Raw genomic sequence first — 25759 nt, forward strand, 5'->3', positions numbered from 1 at the left:
AACACGAATGTTTCATTTTTATTTATTCATTTTGGAGCCAAATCTTTATCGTGAATTATCGCCTTATTTTTCCATTAAAATCTAAGAAAAATAATAAGTTTTTATAATAAGAACTAACTATTTTTAAGTACTAAACTAATTTTCATTTTTATTTCACGTCACATATTTTTCATTGTACGTTACAAAGTATACTTATCTACAGCATAAAAAACCGCGGAAAGTAACAGAAGTTATAAAAAACAAAAGAACAAATAATTATAGATAATTTCATTATTTTTGTTCAAAAATATACAATTTTAAAATAGTTACTCTAACTTTTTGATTGTGATATTCAGTTACTCCATGTAAGTTATAGACATGCATAACTATACTTTTTCAATCAACTTATAATAAATATTTTAATAACTTTTATACTGAAACATGTTAATTTTAGGCTCGTAAAGGTCGTACAACTATTATTGTCGCTCACAGACTTTCTACCATAAGAACTGCTGATAAAATTGCTGTTCTGGCTGATGGACACATAAAAGAAACTGGAACGCATGAAGAATTAATGAAGAGAAAAGGTCTTTATTATCGGTTGGTTGTTACACAGGTAAAATGAATTAAATAATTATATGATTCAGTTAATGCGTGCTATATTTTACTGTTTAATTCCTATTTAAAATATCTTTTTCAAGATTAATATAGAAGAGAAAGCTGAGGAAACGAATGATGAAATATCGCTTCTCGACGACAAAGTCAATAACTTAAGTTTTGCATTAGACAACAGCTTGGAAAGATGCCTGTCTTCTGCCAACATCACAAAACCTCAACCATCAAGTGGTGTTGATCGCCAATTATCTGTAGTCCGAACTTATAGTCATCAAATATCTGATCACAGTGTTGAAATGGTAAGCTCGAGGTATTAAAAGTCAGTTTTTAATACACTGTTTAAAACTAAAGTGGGAGAAAGTTTCTTTTAGTATCTATAAGCACACGAGGTACCTGGAAAATATTTGAATACTTAAAAAAAAAAGAGTTATTTTAAAAGACCATTTAATAAGCAAGTAAGAAATATTATTTTGGTGATAATGTTTCTAACCTATTGCGCAAATACGAGATTTTAAAAAATGCCTACGGAATTGTTTTAATTCATAATAATAACAAATTATTTCTTTGGAAAATATTAAACTTATTCCATTTACAAAATGTACTACAGTGTTTAAGATGTCAGAAACAAGTAATATAATGCTTATTAACGAAATAAAAAAAATTATATTTTAAAAAAGAAGATAATTTTTTCAGAAAAAGATTTTTGTAGTTTATTATTTTTGTATTTTTTATATTGTTATTCTTTTCACATTATTAAAATTCAGAAAGAACATGATGAACAAGTACCTCTAAATATGAACTACAAATTTGCTATCTAAACAATGCACTACAGTGAGATATGTGATTTTGTATAATTGTGAATTGCAATGCAAATGTAGAGTTTTATAATTTTTTCTTATATTGTTTTATATCATTATTCATTTGGAATGAATTATTAAATTTCCAACAGAACGAGATGAACAGGAAACCTTTAAATGAACTGGAAGATTGTTCTCTAAATAATGTATTAATTGCAGTGAAATATGAAAATTATAACAGTGAAATATATGATTTTGCTGTGTAATATATGATATTCTGGTGAAAAGTAGCTTATTAGAAATATAGGACATAGTTACTTTATTGAAATATAGTACATAATATTTGCTTTGCGAACAAAGGATTTTCAACGTTAATTTTTTTTTTTACTGCTTTGTATGGTTATTTATTTGGAATAAGTTTTTAAATTTCAAAAAATAAATTTAAATATAAATTGCGTAATTATTATCTAAACAATCAACTTCATCGCAATATAGGATATTTTAAGTATAGAATTGTTATAGATTGCAGTACAAGTATGACATGTTAGTTTATCTTTAAGTTTTCTGTATTGTTTTTCTGTGTTATTTATTTTGAATGAATTATAAGTTTCGCAAAGAACAGGATGAACAAGAACCTTTAAATGTGAACTACAAAATTTTTAAATAATGTGTTGCAGTGTTTAAAATATTGTGAGCAATATGCATTGCGGGGCTTGTTCACAAAATAGCAAAAGATGTTTACAAAAAGTAACTTTTAAATGTAAAGTTAAACATCTTGAACATTGCATTTTAATCATTTTGGTATCGCTTTGCAAAATTAGTTATTTTGATAAATTATATAATTTCAGAATAAACTGGATGAAGAGGAAGATGAGAATGCGTCACCCCCTAAATCTCGACTGCTTAAAATTTCAGCACATGAATGGCCTTATGCATTAATTGGAGGCATATCCGCACTATTCATGGGTTTACATATGCTCGCAGGCGGTATCATTTTAGGATCTATTTTAGGAGTAAGTATGAATTATAATTATTATTATAACTTCTTTGAATGATGTAAAAAAAAGCCCTGGATTACACTGATTTTGGAGGGAAAAAATATTCTGATTGCTCTTTTATAAAAACTAAAATAATAATTATCTTTACAATCTTCATAGCAAAAACTAAAATTCCTTATTAACGGCCATTTAAACATTTCGTACTGGGCCCGTGTCCATGAGTTCGTGGTTTCGAACCCCACCGGCCGAAAACTCCCCGTGTAGTAAAGTGACTGATGCACGTTAAATCTGTCGAGTCGCAAAAGTCCTCCATGTTCCCATAACAAATCAAAACCTCTGGGGGTACTGGATTGAAGATCGATCGTTCTCTGATTCAGGTCAAAATTACGATTTGTGGATGAATGAATAGATGTATGAATGGGCCCGCCCTATAAACCGGTGTGACGTATGGTGTGGCAGAAGTCGAATTCTTGACCATAGATGGCACCACTGGAAAACAAGAACAATCACACTCTCTCTGCCTAAATAAGCATACGTCAACAACAACAAACATTACGTAAGCATAATTTTGGCGATAGAAAAATTCCTCTCTTTGTCATCAAATATAAGCATATCACAAACCTCTTAGTGTTTCTCTTTAACGTTTGCCTTTAATGAACATATTTTAATTTTAGGAGTTCTCTAAATGCAGGCTTCATAGTTCACACATTACTAAAACACGAAACTTGATTTCATGCTTCTTTATTTCAAAACATTTTTATTCCTACAATGCATCCCATCTAAGAAAATCCACCTTCGTTAAATACTATAATTGACCGCAAAGAAAACCAATGAGAACCAAACATATATACTGAAATAGTCTAAATACATATTCACAAGGAATAAATCACTTCCATTCCCACCTGTACAGAAAAAAAAAGCATTGAATAAGTGAGAAAAGGTAGAAAAAAGGGAATCCGATTGAGGAAAAGCCTCTTCTGATTATGATTTAAATTAATTTCAATGATGACATGCTTAATTCTGCTGAAATCATTTTGTTTTTGTTTCCTTACCGAGAATAACAATCTAAATCCTTACCGAGGATAAAAATCGAGAATTTTTTTAGGGGTAATAAATAAAGGGCAAGCCATTAATGACTTGCACAATATTTTATAAAAATCAGCACTTTGAAGATTTTGAAGTGTAAATGAAACCGTTGATTGCTGGGAAATTTGACTTGGGTCCAGAAATCTCACTTCAAATACTAGTAAATGAGCTTCTAGCCCTTTTTTAGCTATCGGTAACTCCCACGCGGTTTGAGGGAACGATCCTGTTAAGTTTACCACTAAAGCTGAAGCGTTCTCATGGTATGTACGAGTCTTTACATTGTTTTCCCTTCGCATAAGATTCCTCTTCTTTTCTCCTCGATTGTTACGTTTTATGTATGCTACAAGAAATTTGAAATGTGTAAAAAATTGGCAGTTTCCCCTGTTAAAAGCTATTCACAGCAAAAGAAAGTAGAAAATAAAAGAATTAAAATGACCCAAACAGTTTTATGTGCTATTACCATGGTTTGAAAAAGGGAAAAATATTTCTTTTCTATTAAACAGCAATGTAGAGACTCATTAATTGAGTGAGAAGACTTCAGATATGGTGAGAAACTTAACCTAACATCTCCCTCAGGCTGTATAAAGACTACCGAAAACCCCAAAATGATGAAAGCTCATCTACTAACATTTGAAAGGAGAACTGCATACCCAAGTCGATTTTTCCAAAAAGGGCTTTCATTTACTTTACAGCATCTTCAAATTGTTGGTTTTCAGATAATAGGGTGAATGTTGTGAGTAGACTACCCTGTCTCATGACTTTAATCTCCAAGAAAACGTAGGGTGTATGTAAGGTTGTATATACAAAAAACATCAGTATCAAACTGTGGCAGAATCGAACACTGCCATCATTAAAACTTGACATAATATTTAGAAATAATAAATAGCATCACATATTTTAAACCAAATAACAATGGGATGAATATTTTGATTATAGTCCGAATTAGCATTTTCTCAACGGGGAGCATTTTCAGAATCAGGAAGTGACCTACTCCATGTAACTATGTGTTTAGATATAGACTTTTTTAGACCAATGAGATTTCGACTCTCACTGGTTTCTTTTGTGTCCTGTTATAGTGCAAAATCAAGATGTCTTTATTTAAGAGGGACACACTTTATCCGAAATATCAAAAAATATACCTTTTTATTAATGTTTTGAATAATCTTAAAACATATTTTAACTTATTATGGATTTGTTTGCTGGCAATTATCTTAGCTTTTAAAATAGTAGTGTACTACATGAAGCTAAATGTGAGACAAGGAGGATTAACACTCTCTTCGCTCCACTTCCTCTTTGTAATTTCTTCATAGTTTTTGCGCAGTAAGCAAAAATGCATTGTTAATTTAAATACTCAAAACAACGGCTGCTGAAGAGGAAGGGTATCTTGCATTTTTTTAATATAGCAAGAGATTATAATTTCCACGTAATACAAATATTACTATGCTTTTAATTTTTGAATAGGTTTTATCAAAACCACTTGATCAAATTACTAAAGAAACTAACTTTTGGTGTCTCATCTTTGTATTGCTGGGGATCACAGCTTTCGTGTTCTCGTTCCTTCAGGTAAATAAACCAGATTTGTATTTTTTAATATGTTAAATCATAATAATCTTTATATTTCCCTGCAATAGTTTACAACAACATTTACGTTATTATATCTTAAATATATTATTTTATTAAAAAAATACATTGAATTTATCTGTGTTGATTGTATAGCTAAGAAATATTTTGCTACATTTTTATTTCAACGCTATTTAATACACTTCCCGAAGTGTAATTGACAAAACACAATAAAATTTATTGTATACATACGAGCATTGATCCATAGAATGCTAGATGCACACATAGTAGAATGCTCATACATGAAGGGAATTTTATTAAATTTTCACTGATTGTGAATATAATATATTTTCAATCTCTAAATTATCTCCAATTAAACGTTACAATACAGTGTCTCTGATTAAGCGTTTTGCAGTGCAATCAAGTACTGACTGCCTGATGGCACTTTTGCGACACGATAAATGGCAACGTACAGGAGATGAACAAAATAATGGAAACACTTCCATATACTAATACATTTTTTCATATTTCTAGATAAATACTTAAAGAATCATTTAACAACTTTAAGCGATTTCTCATACTAAACAATGAACCGATTTGAGGGACCGAGTATAAAATAGAAACGGAAAATAGTTTTTTGAAACATCCTATGTCGAAAAACGAAGCAATAAGTTTGTAACTTGTAACAATTACTTTAGTTATTAAATGCATTAATTGCATAAAATTTCGCAAGCCTAGCTTAAATATTTATGGAAATGTGAACATTTAATAAAAAACAAATTTTTTTGTCTTACGTTTTCTTTGTTATAACTTTAAAAATATTCAATAAAATTAAACAAAATTTTTAGAGCAGTTTAAAATTAATTACAAAATATTTGCTTTAAAATTTGAAAAACATTTGTTGAAAACTGTGCAATATATGAGTGATTAAAGTAGTTTTTCTTATACTGCATGTGCGCGGAAAAAAATTAAAAAGCTTTTTTTCATAATTTTGTGGTAAATCGTATTTAGCATAAAAAAATTGACTGCAAAAAATTTCGAACCGTTACGCGAAAGAAAGTTATAGCATATTATAAAAAATATATAAAATTTTAAGCTATAGATAAAGTATTATTTTTCCCTGAATGAAATAAAAATAAAACATACTTCAGAAAGAAAAAAGTAATTAAAAAAATAAATCGTTAAGATTTAAGTTTTCTCAAGAATATAAAAATATTGATAAATAGCAGGTGCCGTTTAAGAATAGAAACTCTATATTTATATATCGTTAGTTGCGGTCTTAAGATAGTTGCTGACACCAAAATCGTGTCGCTACTTAATCTGCGTATCCAAGGCTTTACGATAAGTTTTGTCAGAGAAAGCAGGCTGTCGGGAATGTATACAACTGAGAAATTTACCAAATGTTATTATTAGAACCGATGGTGGCTCATAGGATAGAGCACTAGCCTCCCAATGAGCGGAACCGGATTCAAATCCCAGCGATGACTGGTCGGCACGAATTCCACTCGCACCGACTACAGTGCTGACGTAAGATATCCTCAGTTTTAGACGAATCATGGGTTAGAATACCTTTGCCGCCAGGCTAACATGGAAGGTTTTCGTGGTTTTCCTCTCAACACAAATGCTGGTTAGTTCCATCAAAAAATCCTCCACAAAGGCAAATTTCTCCCAATTGGTTGGGTTCAAAACTACACTGCTACGGAGTTGAACATTGATAAACTCAAAATTGGGTCAGTTGTTCAACAGCGGTTATAAAAAGAAAAAAAAATTATTATTCAAAACATCTTTAGTGTTATTCGTGTATAGCAAGAAATAATAACTCGATTATTTGATTACTCTATTAGTTTTTTTTTTAATAGTTAGCGTTTGTTTTAGCATTTTTTATGTAACTAAATCCTTCATCATTACTTATTTTTAGGCATTTATGTTTTCTGTAGCTGGAGAAAAATTAACTTCAAGACTAAGAAAAATGGTGTTTGCCAACTTAATTACACAAGTTCGTAATTATTGTTATGTATTATATTGTGATTTCAATTTAAATCTAGCATTTTTTTAAGAAGTTGTTTTTAATAGGATATGAGTTTTTTCGACGACTCTAAAAACAGTGTTGGTGCTCTTTGCTCTCGCCTGACATCAGATGCTTCACAAGTCCAAGGGGTAAAAATATTTTAAGTTATTAAATAAATTGTTTATTGTTTTATTATTTTATCTATCTCTATTTCGTTTTTCTTCTCCTAAGACGATCAGTTTCTTTTAATCATTTTCTATATTTCTTGATGTTCAACAATGACAATTAGTAACAAATCACTAATTAATAATTTTGTTTCTAATAAAAATTATTGACAACAGTATTGAATTTCTGAATCAAGTTATTAAATATCAAGATTTTTTTTCCTCTTATTTCGTACTGACGGTGCGCTGCTCAGTCGAAAAGTTTTAATAGAAATTTCTTCTAACAACATAATTATGTTACGCAATACAATTATGCAATAGTATTGAGTAATAATTTTGCGTAATAATTTTAAGTAAAATATATGTAAATAGCTTTATTACTGTTATTAAAATCGTAAGGGGAATTTTCTTTAGTTAAAATTTGTAAAATATAAAGCACCCTTACCGAAATTAAATTGTAAAATTCCATACCCTTTTCTTATGAATGATATAAAGTAGTCTTCTTACAAAAATATCAACACCAATGCGTAAAATATACGAAAGTTTTCTTACCGAAATTGAAATGGTAAACTTATTCTTTGTCAATAATATGTAAAATTTACGGAAGAATACTTACCAAAATGGTAAATTTATTTAGTCTATAATACGTAAAAAATACGAAAGGTATCTTACCGAAGAGTAGTTAGTAATATCCATTTCGATTATATTACGTAAGATATGTGAAGGCATTATTAACCAATTATCTTAATGATAAATTCGTTCCGTCAATATTACATAAAATTTACGTGTTAGGCTCTTTGCATAAAACAATTATTCCAAAGATTTACGTTTATTTTACAAATTGAGAAACCAAGGAGCAGAAGGATGTTTAAGACGTCGCGAATGCTCATTCGGTTATTACCTGCTTCTATGTTATTTTTAAAAATATTTGTCAAAATTTTTATTTTATTTTCTCATGGGGACAATTTAGGCTACCGGTGCCAGAATGTCCACTTTATTTCAAGCTCTTTCAACCTTTGTATTTGGAGTAGTTCTCGCATTGTGGTATGATCTGAGACTTGGTGGTGTAACATTGGCTTTCATGCCGTTCGTCTTTTTGGGAGCTTATTTTGATTCATTAGTAATGTCTGGTCAAATGACAAGTGAAAAAACTGGAGCGGAAGATGCATCGAAGGTAAATAGCCTGCGTTTATTTTTTTAAATGTTGTATTTACATGATGTAATGTCTTCTTTGTGCTTTTTAATTTTTCATCAAAAACATGCAAGATACTCTGCATCAATTCACGTAGCTGCTGCTCTTAAAACTGTTTCCTTTCAAATCTGTGCTAACACTTGTTGATATAGCGCGTAAGAATATATCTTCTGAACATTAGCCAAAAACGAATTAATTTAGAGTAAAATGTTAACTACTTATGCAAAATAATTTTTTTTTAAATATTTTTATAGTCGGCGCTGAATAGTCGACCCAATTCTGAGTTTACGACTATAACAATATACAACTCCGCAGCCCTGTAATTTTGAGCCCTATTCAGAAGACATGGGGATCCCGGATCAGACTATAATACAAACTAGCCCTCGTGGAGATCTTCTTGGTTGAACTAACCCGTATTTGCGTTAGATGAAGAAGAGAACCGCAAAAACATCTAACGCTTAAGCCCATGGTATTTGGAATCTAGCTTATGATCTGTCTATGACTGGGGATCTTCTATGTAAGCAATGTGATCGGTGCGAGCCGGGAGCAGAACTCGTATCTGCAAGCCACTTCCGAGATTCGAAGCTGGATCAACTCATTCGGAGGCGGCTCTATCTCATGAGCTATTGCGGATGATACTAAAAGCCGGCCATTAATGACGGCACAACTTTTTTCAATATTTTTCAAAAGTGTCACACTTCATCATACCCCATACCACCCATTGTCGCATGACACAATATATCATATAACAACCCTGGTGACTCGAAGAATAGAGCATTCGCCCTCCAATGAGGTGAGCTGGGTTTCAATCCCAGAGGTGGCTGGTCGATTCCATTTTTGCACCCGTCTCTTATAGACCACAGTGTTAATGTAAAATATCCTTAGTGGTAGACAGATCATGGCTTAAAGTCCCCTTGCCGTCAAGTTAACCGTAGGAGGCTTTCATGGTTTTCTTCTCCGTGTAATGCAAATGCGGGTTAGTTCCATCAAAAAGTCCTCCACGAAGGCGAATTTCAGCCAATACTTGATCCAAGAGTACCCTTGTATTCTGGATTACGTTAAAAATTACAAGGCTATTGAGTTGAACATTAGTAATCGTAAACCCAAAAACTGGGTCGGCTGTCCAACGCCGGTTATAAAATAAAATATATTGCATAGACACATGCTGACATTGCAAAAAACAAAGCACTATGGTACAACTTAGGATTAAAATCTTATTTTCAAACATTAACTATATGTTTTAATGGCATTTGTGAGCATATAAATAATAATTTTACTACTTTTTTTTATTAAAAAAATGAGAAACGATCAAAATTAGTAATACAAGAATATTTAATCCTTCGACATGAAATATTTTTATTCTAAACCAAAATTTGTATTGTCACACTTCTTGCATTCCCCTCGCTCCTCCTTATTTCTATTTCATGAATCTCCTCTAACACCCCTACAAGCGCAGCATGATTTGTGGAGGGCCCCTTATGCGAACCAATTGCATAAGTTCATGAAAAATATAAATATAACAAACACGAATCTTCTGTAGGAGGTGATTCGATGCAATGAAATAACATTGGAATTGAAATTTTGAACAAAATTGAAAATAAAATACACCAAATACATGTGACTTCTTCCTTAAGAGATTATTTGGTGAAAAGAAAGATTTAAAACACAATTCTGTTGTGCGTGCTAAATTATGTAATAAAATATGTCTTTTTACTTGAAAAAAAGATATGAAATAAAAGAATGATTCGCGAAAGATTCACGAAATAATTCATTAAACAGTTAAGGGTAGACAGGTAGTAATACAAGTAGACACAGGTAGTATCAGGGTAGTAAAGTAAAAAAGAAGCAGTTATTTATCTTTATAACTGTTTATTTACATTAGCTTTTGAACATATAGTTTGCTTCTAGTACAGCTGAGAGAACAGTAGGCTCATTGAAATTAATGGATGGTACAGAAGCATTCTAAGAATCTCCTATAGCTGATTAATTTTGTAAAGTTTTTTCATTGTTTTAAAATAAGATTTTATTTTAAATTTTTTTTAAAATTCAAAATAGCTTTTACGTTACATGTACAAAGTGTTAAGACGTATTTCAATTTGGTTTGATCAACAATAAAACTCTGCTGAAAGTTGTAGGAAAGTCAATCTTCTAGATCACCTTAAGCCACCTTAGGGTAATTTGTATTACTTAATTTTTGCATCAGCTGATTAAAAACTTTTTAAATGAAAAATAATTTCTTTAAAAAAATCTATATTGTTTGTAACAAGATTTCGTGTTTTTAAATCTAATCTGTAACTATCATAAGTGAATAATTAAAAATAAAGTAACAATTTCTCTCAGATTTGTACTGATTTTTGATGTATTGTGAACATTTCAGAATGTTAAAAAAACCAAATATGAATTAGTGATTTTTTTTTTTTAAAAATGGATAAAATGTAGACAGCGAATAAACGATGATTTTAATAAAAGAAATTTGATAAATTTTTTTCAAAAGAAATTTGGAGCAGCAGAAAGTGCAATTGCAAAATATAAATTTTACTATAATACTATAAAACTAAGTTTGTATATAATATTCAAAACTTCATTCATAGCATTTTTTCTTTCTTATAAAAGAAGAGGAAAGCTTCAAAAGATTCACAATATTTTAAAACTCAATAAAAGAGGGTTTTTGAAGAAAAAAAACCTGCCTGGTAATGCCTATAAAACAAAGCAAATATAAAGACGCACCTATTGTTTAAAATGTTTTTATAGGCACCACTTTAATAATTAATAATTGTCTTTTCATACAGGTAGCAATAGAAGCAATAGAAAGCATACGTACTGTTGCATCTTTGCATCAAGAAAAAAACTTTTACCTGCAGTTCTACAATGCTTTATTGAAACCTCTCAAGTTAGTTTATATTATAATAAGTGTTTGAAATAGTACCTTAAAAGCTAAGTTTTATTTAAAACTCACGACCACTTTGAATAAAGGAATTATATTTTACTTCCAAGGTATGTCTTGAAAAATTCCTTTCCTGAAATTATAATATTTAATTATTTTCTTAAATTTTAATCTATTAATAATAATTAATGAAATAATTAAAATTAATAGTATTTATAATTCGCTTTTAATGTTAATAAAAATCGTTATTAATGACTATAATAACTGACTAATAATGCGTAAAGAGTACCCTTAATCCAAGGTTTATTTAAATTCGAAATAAAACTGAATTAATAGTTTACATTTCATTTGAAGAGATTAAATGTATTTCTATATATTAAAAATTAAAATTCATCAAATATATCAAGAACGAATTTAATGATTTGATTTTATTTGATTCTACTGTATATTTTGTTGACAAATTATGAAAAAAAATTATTAACGTTATTTTTTGAATTTGAAATGTGAAAAATGAATTTGAAATGTGAACAGCAGGGAATGTTGCATGGTCATTTCGGAACTTTCATTACATTCTAATGAGAAGCTTAATACACCATTGCAAGTTAAGAAAAGACCATTGAGGAATAGGATTTAGACTGCATCATCAGCTACTGTATTTAATTCTTTTCAAATTAGTTATCAAATTATATAAATATGCTATCAAAACAATATGAAAGCTTTTAAAACTTAATCTCGTCGGACAGAATAATTCGTGTTCTCTTTTATGATATATATCATGGAATTATTTAAGTAGGTTTATAGCTTGGTAGTCTTACAGAAATTCTAGACTTGGCGACATATTTCGATAAATAAGAAGAACATTCCTTCTTGAAAAAGATAATACAACAATTATATAACGTTGCAAAAGCACTGGATTCAATTAGACCACTAAAAATGGCGCGTTTTATGCTGGCATACTCTTTATAAATCAAATGCGAGATAAAGAAATGTTTTGCTGTCGAAGAAGATCGTCTGCTCGAAACAATATGTATTATTATTCTATTAGTTTCTTTAAATGCGAAAAGAAAGACGTATATTTGTTTTAATTTTTCGATATTATTTTTATTTATTAATTCTTATTAACATAACAATAGTTTTTGTTCAGTAAGTTTTATTCACTTCATTTCACGCGATTTAAGAAAACAAGCAAAAAGATGAAAGTGGGCAACGTCGTTTCAAGAGTTGGCGATGTGGATGTACGTTCCCGTTGGGAGCATGGCATCCACTTGGCGAGCACAGCATTCATTCTTAGAAGCAAACAGGCTCTATCCATAAGAATAATGGTTTTTTTCATAACTTGCTACAGAGTATCATAACAAAATATTGACTTAAATAACCTTTTTTTGTTTGATGCTAAATTATAAGTTAGTTATCCAGAAATTAATTTTTAATTGGTCCATCTTTAGTTAAAAAACAATAATGATTTTCAATGGCTTATTTTTCAATCTAACTACTGCTCATTTCTTAGAAACTCTCGGAATATGGCCCACTTAAGAGGATTCATTTATGGTTTTGCCCAAGCGCTAAATCCTCTTTCTTACTCTGCTGTTTTGTATTATGGAGCTGTACTAGTTGCTGATAAAGAGCTGAAATACGATTCTTTGTTGAAGTAAGTATTTGTTAGTATTCGTGATTGGGAAAAAGAAAATGCAATTTAATAGAATTGTAAAAAACGAAATGCAATGCATTAGAATTTTGTAAAACAAGTGCAAAGATGCAAATTTCAATATTCAGAGTGCCTAAAATAATTTTAAAAAATAGAAATCCAATTATAAATAAATAAAAAATTGTTATATAATAATGTATTAGTTCCACATCATGAGCTTTTGAAGTCCGCTCCAAATTTCTTCATACTTTGAAAAGTTTTTCGTTCAACGGTTAACGGTTGATTTCTCAATTGATTCAATTCATAGTTTTTACATGACATCATTAGACTTAATTTAATAACAATTTTCTAATCAGTATTTAAAAAAAATTCTATGAAAAAATTAAACTAGTACAATAAAATTGTTAAAATCATAAATGATAATGAAATACAATTCATGATTTTTACATACTTGGAGAACATTCCTACACACGTAAAAAATTCCGTATTAAATTACGGTAAAAAGTACCGGCACTCAAGGTGCATAGTTTTCACCTTAAAATCTATATTTACTAAAACATGTTAAGGTACAAAAAATTTGATAAACATTAATTTTTACTGTAATAATTACAGTAAAATCATTTAATCACTCTAATTAAAAAAATACAGTAAAATTATATTTTACGGATGATGTTCGCAAAGTTTTTTCTGGAGACTGGAATTTTTTACAGTTTACTGATTGCGGTTTGATTATTGTACTTAAAATGCCCCAATTAAATTCTCAATTTCTAAATGTATATATTATATGAATTTTTAATTTAATGAAAGAAAGACGAATGAAATACTGGTGCAGCTTTAGAAAATATTAATCGAATCATTTATTTACTATAAAGAAATCAAGAAAGAGATATCTCTATTTTTCTCTTAAGAGGAAAACNTTCCTTCTTGAAAAAGAAACAATTATATAACGTTGCAAAAGCACTGGATTCGATTAGACCACTAGAAATGGCGCGTTTTATGCTGGCATACTCTTTATAAATCAAATGCGAGATAAAGAAATGTTTTGCTGTCGAAGAAGATCGTCTGCTCGAAACAATATGTATTATTATTCTATTAGTTTCTTTAAATGCGAAAAGAAAGACGTATATTTGTTTTAATTTTTCGATATTATTTTTATTTATTAATTCTTATTAACAAAACAATAGTTTTTGTTCAGTAAGTTTTATTCTCTTCATTTCACGCGATTTAAGAAAACAAGCAAAAAGATGAAAGTGGGCAACGTCGTTTCAAGAGTTGGCGATGTGGATGTACGTTCCCGTTGGGAGCATGGCATCCACTTGGCGAGCACAGCATTCATTCTTAGAAGCAAACAGGCTCTATCCATAAGAATAATGGTTTTTTTCATAACTTGCTACAGAGTATCATAACAAAATATTGACTTAAATAACCTTTTTTTGTTTGATGCTAAATTATAAGTTAGTTATCCAGAAATTAATTTTTAATTGGTCCATCTTTAGTTAAAAAACAATAATGATTTTCAATGGCTTATTTTTCAATCTAACTACTGCTCATTTCTTAGAAACTCTCGGAATATGGCCCACTTAAGAGGATTCATTTATGGTTTTGCCCAAGCGCTAAATCCTCTTTCTTACTCTGCTGTTTTGTATTATGGAGCTGTACTAGTTGCTGATAAAGAGCTGAAATACGATTCTTTGTTGAAGTAAGTATTTGTTAGTATTCAAGATTGGGAAAAACAAAATGCAATTTAATAGAATTCTGAAAAACGAAATGCAATGCAATACAATGTTGTAAAAACAACTGCAAAGATGCAAATTTCAATATTCAGAGTACCCAAAATAATTTTAAAAAGTAGAAATCCAATTATAAATAAATAAAAAATTTTTACATAATAATGGATTAGTTCCACATCATGAGCTTTTGAAGTCCGCTCCAAATTTCTTTATACTTTGAAAAGTTTTTCGTTTAACGGTTAACGGTTCATTTCTCAATTGATTCAATTCATAGTTTTTACATGACATCATTAGACTTAATTTAATAACAATTTTCTAATCAGTATTTTAAAAAAATTTTATGAAAAAGTTAAACAAGTACAATAAAATTGTTAAAATCATAAATGATAATGAAATACAATTTATGATTTTTACATACTTGGAGAACATTCCTACACACGTAAAAAATTCCGTATTAAATTACGGTTAAAAGTACCGGCACTCATGGTGCATAGTTTTCACCTTAAATTCCATATTTACTAAAACATGTTAAGGTACAAAAATTTGATAAACATTAATTTTACTGTAATAATTACAGTAAAATCATTTAATCTCTCTAATTAAATAAATAATACAGTAAAATTTTACAGTAAAATTATACTTTACGGATGATGCTCGCAAAGTTTCTTTTTTGGAGTCTGGAATTTTTTACTGTTTACTGATTGCGGTTTGGTTATTGTACTTAAAATTCCCCAATTAAATTCTCAATTTCTAAATGCATATATTATATGAAATTTTAATTTGATGAATAAGAGACGAATGAAATATTGGTGCAGCTTTAGAAAATATTATTCAAACCATTTATTTACCATTAAAAAAAACACGAAAGAGATATCTCTACACTTCTCTTAAGAGGAAAACCAATAAAATTTTTTCAGTTTGTTTTCGAACGATATTGCCAGAGCAGCTTGGCGCGGGCTACAAAAGTCCATATCTCGGAAAATTAGTGTATGTGTGTCTATATATATCTTGCCCATATGTTACTCCCTATATATCTCTCTATCTTATTATTATATTATATATAAACCAATGCTTGTGCTAGATTCCTTACATTTATAGCAGGGGATTCAATATTTTCACGCGATCCTAAAAACCGTTCAAGCCTTTTTTTTTTCTTTTTTTAAAAAAAATTATATTGTGTTAAAACCGGTTTTTCGTTTAAATTACGAGACCCAAGAACCTATTATAGATATAAACATGAACATTAGATAAAAATATGGAGTGATTCTTTCATTGTTATTTAAAACACAGGCGGAAAGAAAAGTACAATATTTAGTGGGATTTTTTAATATAAGCAAATAAATTAAATTTCATCTCGAACTAAGCGAAAAGAATAGAATTGGTTTTTTCCCGACCGTTCTTACTTTCGTCTTCTTTCGTGTCGTCAGCACTTAAATACAAATTTTTATTTAAAAAAAAAATATTAAATTTAAGATTTTTTCCTCAGTAAGGACACCGGGTATTCAGCTTGCTTCAAAAGCATACAATTTTACGAAGATAGTTATTTCTTTAAGCGACGTTTTACGTTTGAAAATGCTATGTTTGATGCATAAATGGATAACAGTATGCAAAATATTGAACGAATTAAAATAGTTATATTGTGAAGATTTCAATATCGTGATCCGTGCTAAGTAATCGCCAAATCTTGACAATTTCCAGACAGTTCGTCGCAAGATTTTTAAAAAAAAAATCACAGAAAAGGACTTGCATGCAGGGCGTATGCGTATTCTATGCTTATTTCAACTCGTAGCAACATCGAGCAAACCTGTACTTCTTTTTTTATTCTCATTTAGCCCATGGTGATTGTTGTTGGCGCGACAGATCACAATACGGAAAGATTTCCACTATATTTTCAGATTCTATAGAAATTTTTATATTGTAACAAATGAAAAAATAGTTGCATTTTAACAGTATTTTATTTTAAACGTTTAATCTTAACATTTTTAAACTTTCCATTCAAGATTTAACTTTTGATCTCAATTTTATAATTAAGTTAATTTTTCGTTTTATTGTTCTAATTAAACTAGAGTGCTCGAAGGAGTTTTAATGGGGATGATGTTTGTTGGACAAGCAATGTCATTTGCTCCAGATTACAATAGAGCTAAGCTAGCCGCTGTTAGAATATTTAAACTTCTTGATGTAGAACCTAGAATAGATTCTCTATCAGTACATGGAAAAATTCTGGTATGTTATTTAGCATGTTTAAAATATTTGCAGCAATTCTTGAAATAATGCTATTTTATTTATCGACATTTAGATAACATGTTCATAACCTGTAACATTTACACAACATTAGATAATATGTAACTGAACATTTAGATAATATGCATGCAATATATAATAATATGGGAATAAAATTTTATCATGTGTTTTTATTTAATCATAATAAAAGTTTCATCTCTACTAATTATGAGACTAGGCATTCATGTTGATACATGTTTAAAGTACAGGACCGATCCTCAAAATTATTTTTATTGTGTCATAAGAATGTGATATTATTTTCACTGAAATATGCTTAAATTACATTCATTAAAGCAGAAAAAAGCTTCATTCAAGGGAAATAATGCTTTTAAGAAATGAAATGGTCCTTAAATGGTGATAAAATTCATCATGGTGCATTCATCATGGTGCATAGATTATGGTTTGAATAAAAACGGTAGAACTTTTAATCCGTAATAAAAACATATGATCAATATCAAGAGGAGTAATTATACTTCCAAAAGGTTCAATTTATAAATAACCATTTCAAGTTTAAAAAAACCATCATACTTTAAAATGTTCTCAACAGAAATTGTTTATTCCAAATAAGTGACTAATATATTTTAATAAATGTCTTCAGTACCTTTAAAAATAGCAGAAAAATACAGTGTGCATCACAGTGGAAATAAAAAATATTTATTGAAATGGTGTATTTACACACATTTGTCTAAAAATGTGCTAATACCTTATTTAGTTTTAGTATATATAAATTGCATTGTCAAGAACTGCAAATATTACAAGATGTAAGAAAATGATACCCCAAACTACGAAACACATCTTTAAAAAAAACTAGATTAATTTTTAACGTACAGATCATATTGGTAGGAAAAAATCAAAATCTGTTTAAATGCTGGAATTATAAACATGCACGGAACTGGGATAATTTTATCCTCTTTCTCAGTTTGAGTTTTTTAATTTCATAAATTTTTCTCTTTATTTAGAATGAAGTTAAAGGATATGTTGATTTTCGAAAAGTGTACTTTAATTATCCAAGTCGACCTAATACAAGAATATTGAGAGGACTTGAATTGAGTATTAAACCTGGGAAGACGGTGGCTCTTGTGGGCAGTAGTGGATGCGGTAAAAGTACTTGTGTACAATTAATCGAACGTTTTTACGACCCTTTACAAGGGAATGTGGTAAGAAACGATTTATATAATGATATAATGATTCATATATAGATATAATGATTTATATAATCATATATTGAATTATATAATCATATAAGGATTTATCTGATGATATAATGATTTATATGTGCAGCTTAAAATGGTTTTAATGTTGCTTTTTTGAAATATTTCTTTAAGATTGTTGTCCAACCTTTATTAATTATCAAGAAATACATAAATGAAAAAATAAGAGAAACAGTTCCTTCTTGTGTTTTAATTCATGAATATTTGAATTAAGAATGTCTGAGTACAGATACCATAACTTTAATGAAGCTTATACAGTATAACCGATTACACTGGGGAACATTTTTTTGTAGCATGAGATTTGTTAAAACATCTTAGATACTTTCGTATCACTGATTTCAAATCTGCAATTGGTTTCTCTATAATGGCTACAGCCTTTTTGTTTCAAATTACATTTTTTTGTCCTTATTTTTTTGTCTATTTTTTGTTGAAAAAATGTTATTGCAACGTTAAAAATCGTTATTAAACGCTATTAAAAAGTTATTAAAAGCGTTACAGTCTAAAAACGTTACAGATAAAGTCTCGTAAATGTTGAGACAAACTCCTAGAGGAGTTAGAGCTCATTATCAGTATTAAAATTGCACGACCTACCTGGACATACCCGGAAATGTCGTGCACGGCTAGGAATGCTCCACAATTATAAACTGCTCATTCATTCGCTTCTGAACAGGTCATAATACGACATTTCTGGGCACGGATTCCTGTGCTGTTTTCATCCTGATGATGCACCTGAACTCTCAAAGAAGTTTGTCGCATCTTTTATGTGACCCCCTGTTACATATAACTTTTTTAAACTTGTACATTTCATCACAAAATAGACTAAAAATGCAATTTTTAAAAAAAACTTGCTTTAGGAGCAAAATTAATTTGAGATTTGGAATCTAACTCCTGAATTAGGCAAGTTTACGTATTTGTATAAATGCATCAAAAAAGTTTGTTTTCCAGTGTTATGCAAACATCTGTTTTTTAAGTACCTCCGAATTGAAATTGATTCTGAAGTGAAATTGATCCTAAAGTGAAATTGATTCTGAAGTGAAATTGATTCAGAAGGGAAATTGATTCATTTAATAATTTCAATAATATGCCGTTATAATTTTACACGAAATGTTTTCAAAATGCTAAATCTTTCTGAACTGCATAACGCTATCGAAGTGACTATTTTAATTAAGTAACAGATAAACGTTTTGCCAGTCTGTGAAGTTGGTTCTCTGGTTGCTTTGATTTTATTATAAAAATTTCAAAGTTACAATTTTCATTCATTCAATCTTTTCTATTATTTTAAGTATAGTTTGATTACCAAAGCTTTCAATTCCGCTAAAAGAAGAGATTTTGTTTTAAATGGGAGGGAAAAAAATTAGGTCATAGGCTGATGAAGGGAATCTAATTCACTGAAATAAATACGAAAATGAGTTAACTTTTCAAAACCTCCAACTACCTAAAAAATTGAGCGACGGAATACTTTATTTTAAGTTAAAACCAAGCCAATTCGTCATAAATATTTCAGAAGGTGCAGTAATATTTGTATATCAATTATGTAAAATGCTTGCACCAAACTCATACACACTCATATCATATTCACTCAGGATATCGTTAGTCAAATGCTTAGTAATCACTGTTGTTTTCTACGCAACAATACATTTAAATAAACGAATATGTGCCGTTAAAATATGTATCTATGATTTTAGTAGTGCAGCAAGATTATTTATATTTTAATTTACCGGGATGGGATTGGTAGGACTTTGGACTCATGTTTGTGAGAACGGGAGTTGAGTTCTAATGCTGCCGGCCAAGTAATTTCCGTGTAGTAAATGGCGACAGGTGCTCGTTAAATATGTCCGGGGTACAAAGTCCTCCGATTTCCCATAACAAATACCTCTTGGGGTACTGAATTGAAGATCGTTTTCTAGTTCAAGTCAAAATTTCGATCTGTGAATTAATGGAGTATGATTAGGTCCTTCTTGTAAAACAGGTTATGTTATGACGTGTGCATGTCTGAAGTCATGCTATTGGCCATAGATGACGCCCCTGAAAAACAAAAACTACAAACGCATCCTCTGTCTTAAAATTTGCTTAATTTTAAGCAGACTTGCTTATTTTAGCATATGGCATTAGTAATAACAACAACATATTTTAATTTATTAAACTCTCTGAAATGTATTCAACAAGCGAAAACTAATAATCTAAAATTTCTATCCTCTTCTCTTATGTTCGTATTACTCTTAATGTTCTTCTCTATTACTCTTATTCTTAATATTCTATTACTCTTAATTTAGTTCGTATTACTCTTAATATTCTTCTTCGCTTTGCGTATGTTTAATTTAACAGCTAATTTTAATTTAAGAATTAGTGTATGTATGCATCTACAATTAATTATTCTCAGCTAATATTGTTTCGCAAAAATAACTGACTTTATGTGTATCTTATCTTGCTGTAATTAAAAATATTTAGTCCTACTGATTAAAACGTTTTGGCTGTTTCTTTACACCTAGTGAACATACTTAGCGTTTCACTGCACCTGGAACAATCCTTCATTCTTAATATCGTGTGACACTAGTTTAGAGTAAAATTGTTGCCACCATTCTTGATGTTAAGATACATTTTTTTTTACTGTAAGCAAACAGCTAATTCAAAAACAACAAAAAAGAACTTAGTATTGTTATTTGGGGTAGTTGCACAGGAGAATTTTAAAATTAAATATTTTTATACCTATTTCATAAAAGAACGTCTATAAAAAAGATTTATTAAAACAAAATTTAAATCTTGTTGAATCTTATAAGTGCACCAATTACACTAAAATTATAGTACATAATATCACAGTACATTACATAGAATTTCACAATGAAAATTACATAATTTGGAACAAAAAGATTTTACTAGTCTTTTCTTCGTTTTATATATTAATTTATAGAAACAGATATAATTACATCAATTACAGATTATTAATTAAAGATGATTTATGCGTGATTGATTAAATTGTGATTGTCATTCATATAGTTCTCAAAATAATTTATTTTTTCGTTCAAATTAGGTATTTGACCGAGAAAACGTTTCAGATTTGCAAGTGGCTAACCTCCGATCTCACATCGGCCTTGTATCACAGGAACCTGTCTTATTCAGTTATAGTATAGCTGAAAACATAGCATACGGGGACAATTCTAAAACAGTTGAAATGCAAGAAATAATAGAAGCAGCTCGTCAAGCCAATATACATACTTTCATTTCTTCATTACCTCAGGTAAAAATAAGAATATAAATATATTTCACTTTATTATTAGTTCTCATCATTTTTTTTTCGTTATGTCTGCAAGTTATGTCTGTTAGTTACATCTTCTCGATTCAAAACATTTAATTTTACTCTAAATAACATTTCTTATGTTTTTCTTCGTCAGAAAACCACTAAAATTGAATAGAAATTTGCGGTTTCTACAAAAATAAGCTTTAGAACATACGCAAGAAAAACGCAATAAGAGGTATATTGCTCATTCCATAAACATATTCCCACTTAGATCTATACTCATGTCTCAAAGATAAGAAACGAGCTTATTTTCCTGGATAACGAAAGGAATTAAAATCAAGTAGGGGAGAGTCGGGTAGCCCCACCCGCAGTCAATTTCATATGTATAGAATATTTTTTCAAGTCAATGGACCATCGGACATTAATTGTTATACTAAAAAAAGATTATTTTCAAAGTTTCAAGTATTTATGCAGCTGGTAACATGGTAAACAATAGTTTTGAAAATATGTTGAATACAGTAGTCATGAAATTAAGAAAAATTGGTTGAATGTTTCGATTAAACTTCATTTTAATACTAAAAAAATAATTTTTTCTATACATACAGNTTTGGCTGTTTCTTTACACCATGTAGTATAACGAACATACTTAGCGTTTAAATCATATAATTTGGAACAAAAAGATTTTGCCCGTCTTTTCTTCGTTTTATATAATAAGTTATTAAAACAGATGTCATTACATTAATTACAGATGATTTATGGGTGATTGATTAAGTTGTGGTTGCTGTTTATATAGTAGACAAAATAATTTATTTTTTCATCCAAATTAGGTATTTGACGAAGAAAACGTTTCAGATTTGCAAGTGGCTAACCTCCGATCTCACATCGGCCTTGTATCACAAGAACCTGTCTTATTCAGTTACAGTATAGCTGAGAACATAGCATACGGGGACAATTCTAGAACAGTTGAAATGCAAGAAATTATAGAAGCAGCACGTCAAGCCAATATACATACCTTCATTTCTTCATTGCCTCAGGTAAAAATAAAAACATAAATATATTTTGCTTTATTTTTAGTTCTTATCATTATTTTTTTTTGTGTGTGTTAGTTATGTCTTTTCATTTCAAAACATTTAATTTTACTTTAAATAACATTTCTTAAGTTTTCTTCGTCAGAAAACCACTAAAAATTAAAGAGAAATTAGCGGTTTCTACAAAAATAAGCTTTGGAATCTACGCATTAAACAAAAAAGAATCAGTTTTGGAGAAAAAAGCAATAAAAGGCATATTGCTCATTCTATAAGCATATTCCCACTTCTACATCACTTCCCACTATTGCTATGCTCATGTCCTAAAGATAATATGCGAGCTTATTTTCCTGGATAACGTAAGGAATTAAAATCAAGTTTAATGAGTTAATCAAGTTTAATAAAAGGACAACAAAAAATATTGGCATGAACTGAAGATCACGAATTTATGAACATCACACTAGAAATTATGTACAAAAATTGAACTTGTAGAGGATTTAATCTAAGATATTTGAACCTCGATGGCAATGGAATTCACACAAAATCTCATGCTGTTTACGAGATTGACGAATAGTCTTACAATAAATTTATTTAGAATTAATTTACAGTTAATTTTTTTTTCTATGAAGGGATACGACACTCCAGTTGGTGACAAAGGCACGCAATTAAGTGGCGGCCAAAAGCAGAGAGTGGCTATTGCTCGAGCCCTGTTAAGAAATCCCAAAATATTACTTCTTGACGAAGCAACTTCTGCCCTTGATGCAGAAAGTGAAAAGGTATGTCAAAACTCTCATTAAAAAATTCTAATATAGTTGGTATACTATATAAAACACTTTCACTTGATTTTAAATACTAGGATTTTAGTATTTAAAATTTAATTTTAGAAACATTTTAGAGAAGATGGTTTAAAACTGCGTAGTTGATGATTTTGTTGTAGGTCATTAAGGCGCTGGGGAAGTGATCGTTCTTCTTTTCCAGTGGTGCTATCTATGGCTAAGAACTTGATTTTTGCCACACCCATACGTCACACCCGCTTATAGGGCGGACCCATTCGTACAATATACATACGCAATTTTGACCTGAACCGGAGAACGATCAATCTCAAATCCAGTACAAGCAGAGATATATTTTGTTATGGGAACATGGAAGACTTCATGACCCCACAGATTTTACGCGCTTCAGCCACCATTTACAACACGGGAAGTCTTTGGCCAGCTAGATTTGAACTCCCCTTCTCTCCAACGTGAGTCCAGCGCGCTACCAACCAGAGGCTATCCCGGTCCCCTTTAAAACTGTGTAGCTATGCATTTTAATTTTTCATGAAATTATGACTAAAGCAGCTTAGGCTTAAATGCCTAAGTATGCCTATAATGCAACATCATACATATTTTGTGTATAAAAACAAAATAGAATTGCAAAACAACGCATGTCTGATGAATGCAATTCCCGATTCAGTTGTGCAATAAGTTTTACCTATGGAATTTAAACAAAAAAATAATTCCGCTTGAAAAAAGTTGAGAATAATCGTAAGAAATAACGAGTTTATTTTAAGATATCTTACCGAAAAAACCTACTCCCCCAAATGTGACGAAATTTTGAAAACGAAAATAACAAAACATTCTGATTATTCTACAAAAGTTTATTCGTAATTATTAGGATTTTTCTGTGGGAAAAAAATTATCAAACTGTTGACTTTTTAAAAAAAAAAAAAAATTAATTTCAAAAAAAGAAAAATTTTAAAAATTAGCAAAAAAAATATTATTGGAGAGGATTTTGAGGCTTTTTCAAAGAATTCATTCTAAATTTTCTGCCTTCGTTTCAGTTTTAGAAAGAAATATTGTTTTTTTTTTTTTTTTTTTTAAGATACTTTATCAATTTTAAAACTATGAACCGTGATGACTCAGGGGATTGAACGCTCCACTCGCCGTGTGGTAACCCGGGGTTGAATCTCAGCGATGGCTGGTTGATGCGAATTCCGCTCCCGGCTCGCACCGACCACAATGCTGACGTAAAATCAGCTGTGGACGGATCATGGGTTAGAGTTCCTTTACCATCAGGCTAACCGTGGGAGGTTTTCGAGATTTTCCTCTCTATGTAACACAAATGCCCATTAGTTCTCTCAAAAAGTTCGCTCCACAAAGGTAAATTTCTCCCAATACTTCATCCAAGAGTTTTCTTGTCGTCTAAATCGGGTTCAAAACTACAAGACTACGAGGTTGAACATTGGTAGTCGTAAACTCAAATTTGGGTCTGCTGTTTAACGACGGTTATAAACATTTTAACGCTACACACCAAGCCGGCTCAGGGGATGAAACATTCGCTTCCGGGTTCGAATCGCGGCGTTAACTGGTTGGTACGAATTCTGCTCCTGTCTCGTACGGACCACAGCGCTGATGTAAGTTCAGTAGCAGAAGGATCATAACTTAAAATCCCCTTACCGTTGGGCTAACCGGTGGAGGTTTTCGTCGAGGTTCCTCAGAATGAAACGCAGCTGCCACCAAAAGTAATACAAAAGTCCTAACACCTGATACAAGACTACAAACTAAGGTAAACAACGTTTAAGAGCACAAGAAGTATTTATAAATGCATACATCAAAGCCATTGCTCATGACAGAAGTTATTCTCCTAACATTATTGATAATATTTATAAAAACTTAACTAAACAATCACCTACAGATAAACCTGACAAAGAATTTTCTAACAATTTAGTCATTTTACCCTATTTTCCTAAAATAAGTCGGCAAGTTGCTAATATCCTAAAGAAATTTGATTTCAATATTATTTTCAGTCCCATTAATAAGATAAAATTTTCTAATCTCAAACAGCCCATTGACAGTCAAAGTGGCTGGGGTATATACCAAATTAATTGCCAATGCGCCCTTTCATATGTTGGCCAAACTAAGCGTGCCTTAATGTACCGTGTCAAGGAACCTGAAGCCTATGTCAAAAAAAAAGAATCTAAACGCTCATCTATTGCCCAACATTGTTGGGACTCTAATCATAATTTTGATTTTTCTTCTTCTAAAGTCATTCAAAATTGTTCTTCAATTTTTGATTTAGACTTTTATGAGTCCTATAATATTTTACAAACATTCCAAACTGTTGGTCAATGACCTATCCAGCTTTCCTTATCTTTCTCCTGTTTGGAAATCTATGATTAAACCTAACTAACCCCCTGTTTTGTTCCTTGCTACCCATTCGTCGTCATCCATTCACCCGCCCTTCCTATTGGCCGTTGCTCTAACCCCCTCCCTTGTGAAGTCACTTTTCTCTATATTTACCCTGTTTTCTCTCATTTCTTTCTGTTGGATTTTTCAAAAGTTGGATTCAGATGTTTACATCCGTGAGTG

The 25759-nt window shown here is 30.3% G+C and overlaps 1 protein-coding gene across 1 annotated transcript in view; it reads left to right on the forward strand.

Annotated features, from left to right (window-relative positions):
* LOC107452351 (ATP-dependent translocase ABCB1) overlaps positions 1-25759 on the forward strand; it is a 143574-nt gene that overhangs the window by 32451 nt on the left and 85364 nt on the right. Inside the window, exons 13-25 of the mRNA XM_071177584.1 lie at positions 434-595; positions 681-893; positions 2240-2404; positions 4937-5038; positions 6954-7031; positions 7109-7192; positions 8178-8381; positions 11189-11289; positions 12791-12931; positions 16725-16881; positions 17898-18095; positions 22212-22418; positions 23039-23185. Coding sequence (XP_071033685.1) covers positions 434-595; positions 681-893; positions 2240-2404; positions 4937-5038; positions 6954-7031; positions 7109-7192; positions 8178-8381; positions 11189-11289; positions 12791-12931; positions 16725-16881; positions 17898-18095; positions 22212-22418; positions 23039-23185 — 1959 coding nt within the window. The remainder of the gene's footprint in view (positions 1-433; positions 596-680; positions 894-2239; positions 2405-4936; positions 5039-6953; positions 7032-7108; positions 7193-8177; positions 8382-11188; positions 11290-12790; positions 12932-16724; positions 16882-17897; positions 18096-22211; positions 22419-23038; positions 23186-25759) is intronic.

Source organism: Parasteatoda tepidariorum, chromosome 2, assembly GCF_043381705.1.
Source record: "Parasteatoda tepidariorum isolate YZ-2023 chromosome 2, CAS_Ptep_4.0, whole genome shotgun sequence".
In the NCBI taxonomy this organism is placed as follows: domain Eukaryota; kingdom Metazoa; phylum Arthropoda; class Arachnida; order Araneae; family Theridiidae; genus Parasteatoda; species Parasteatoda tepidariorum.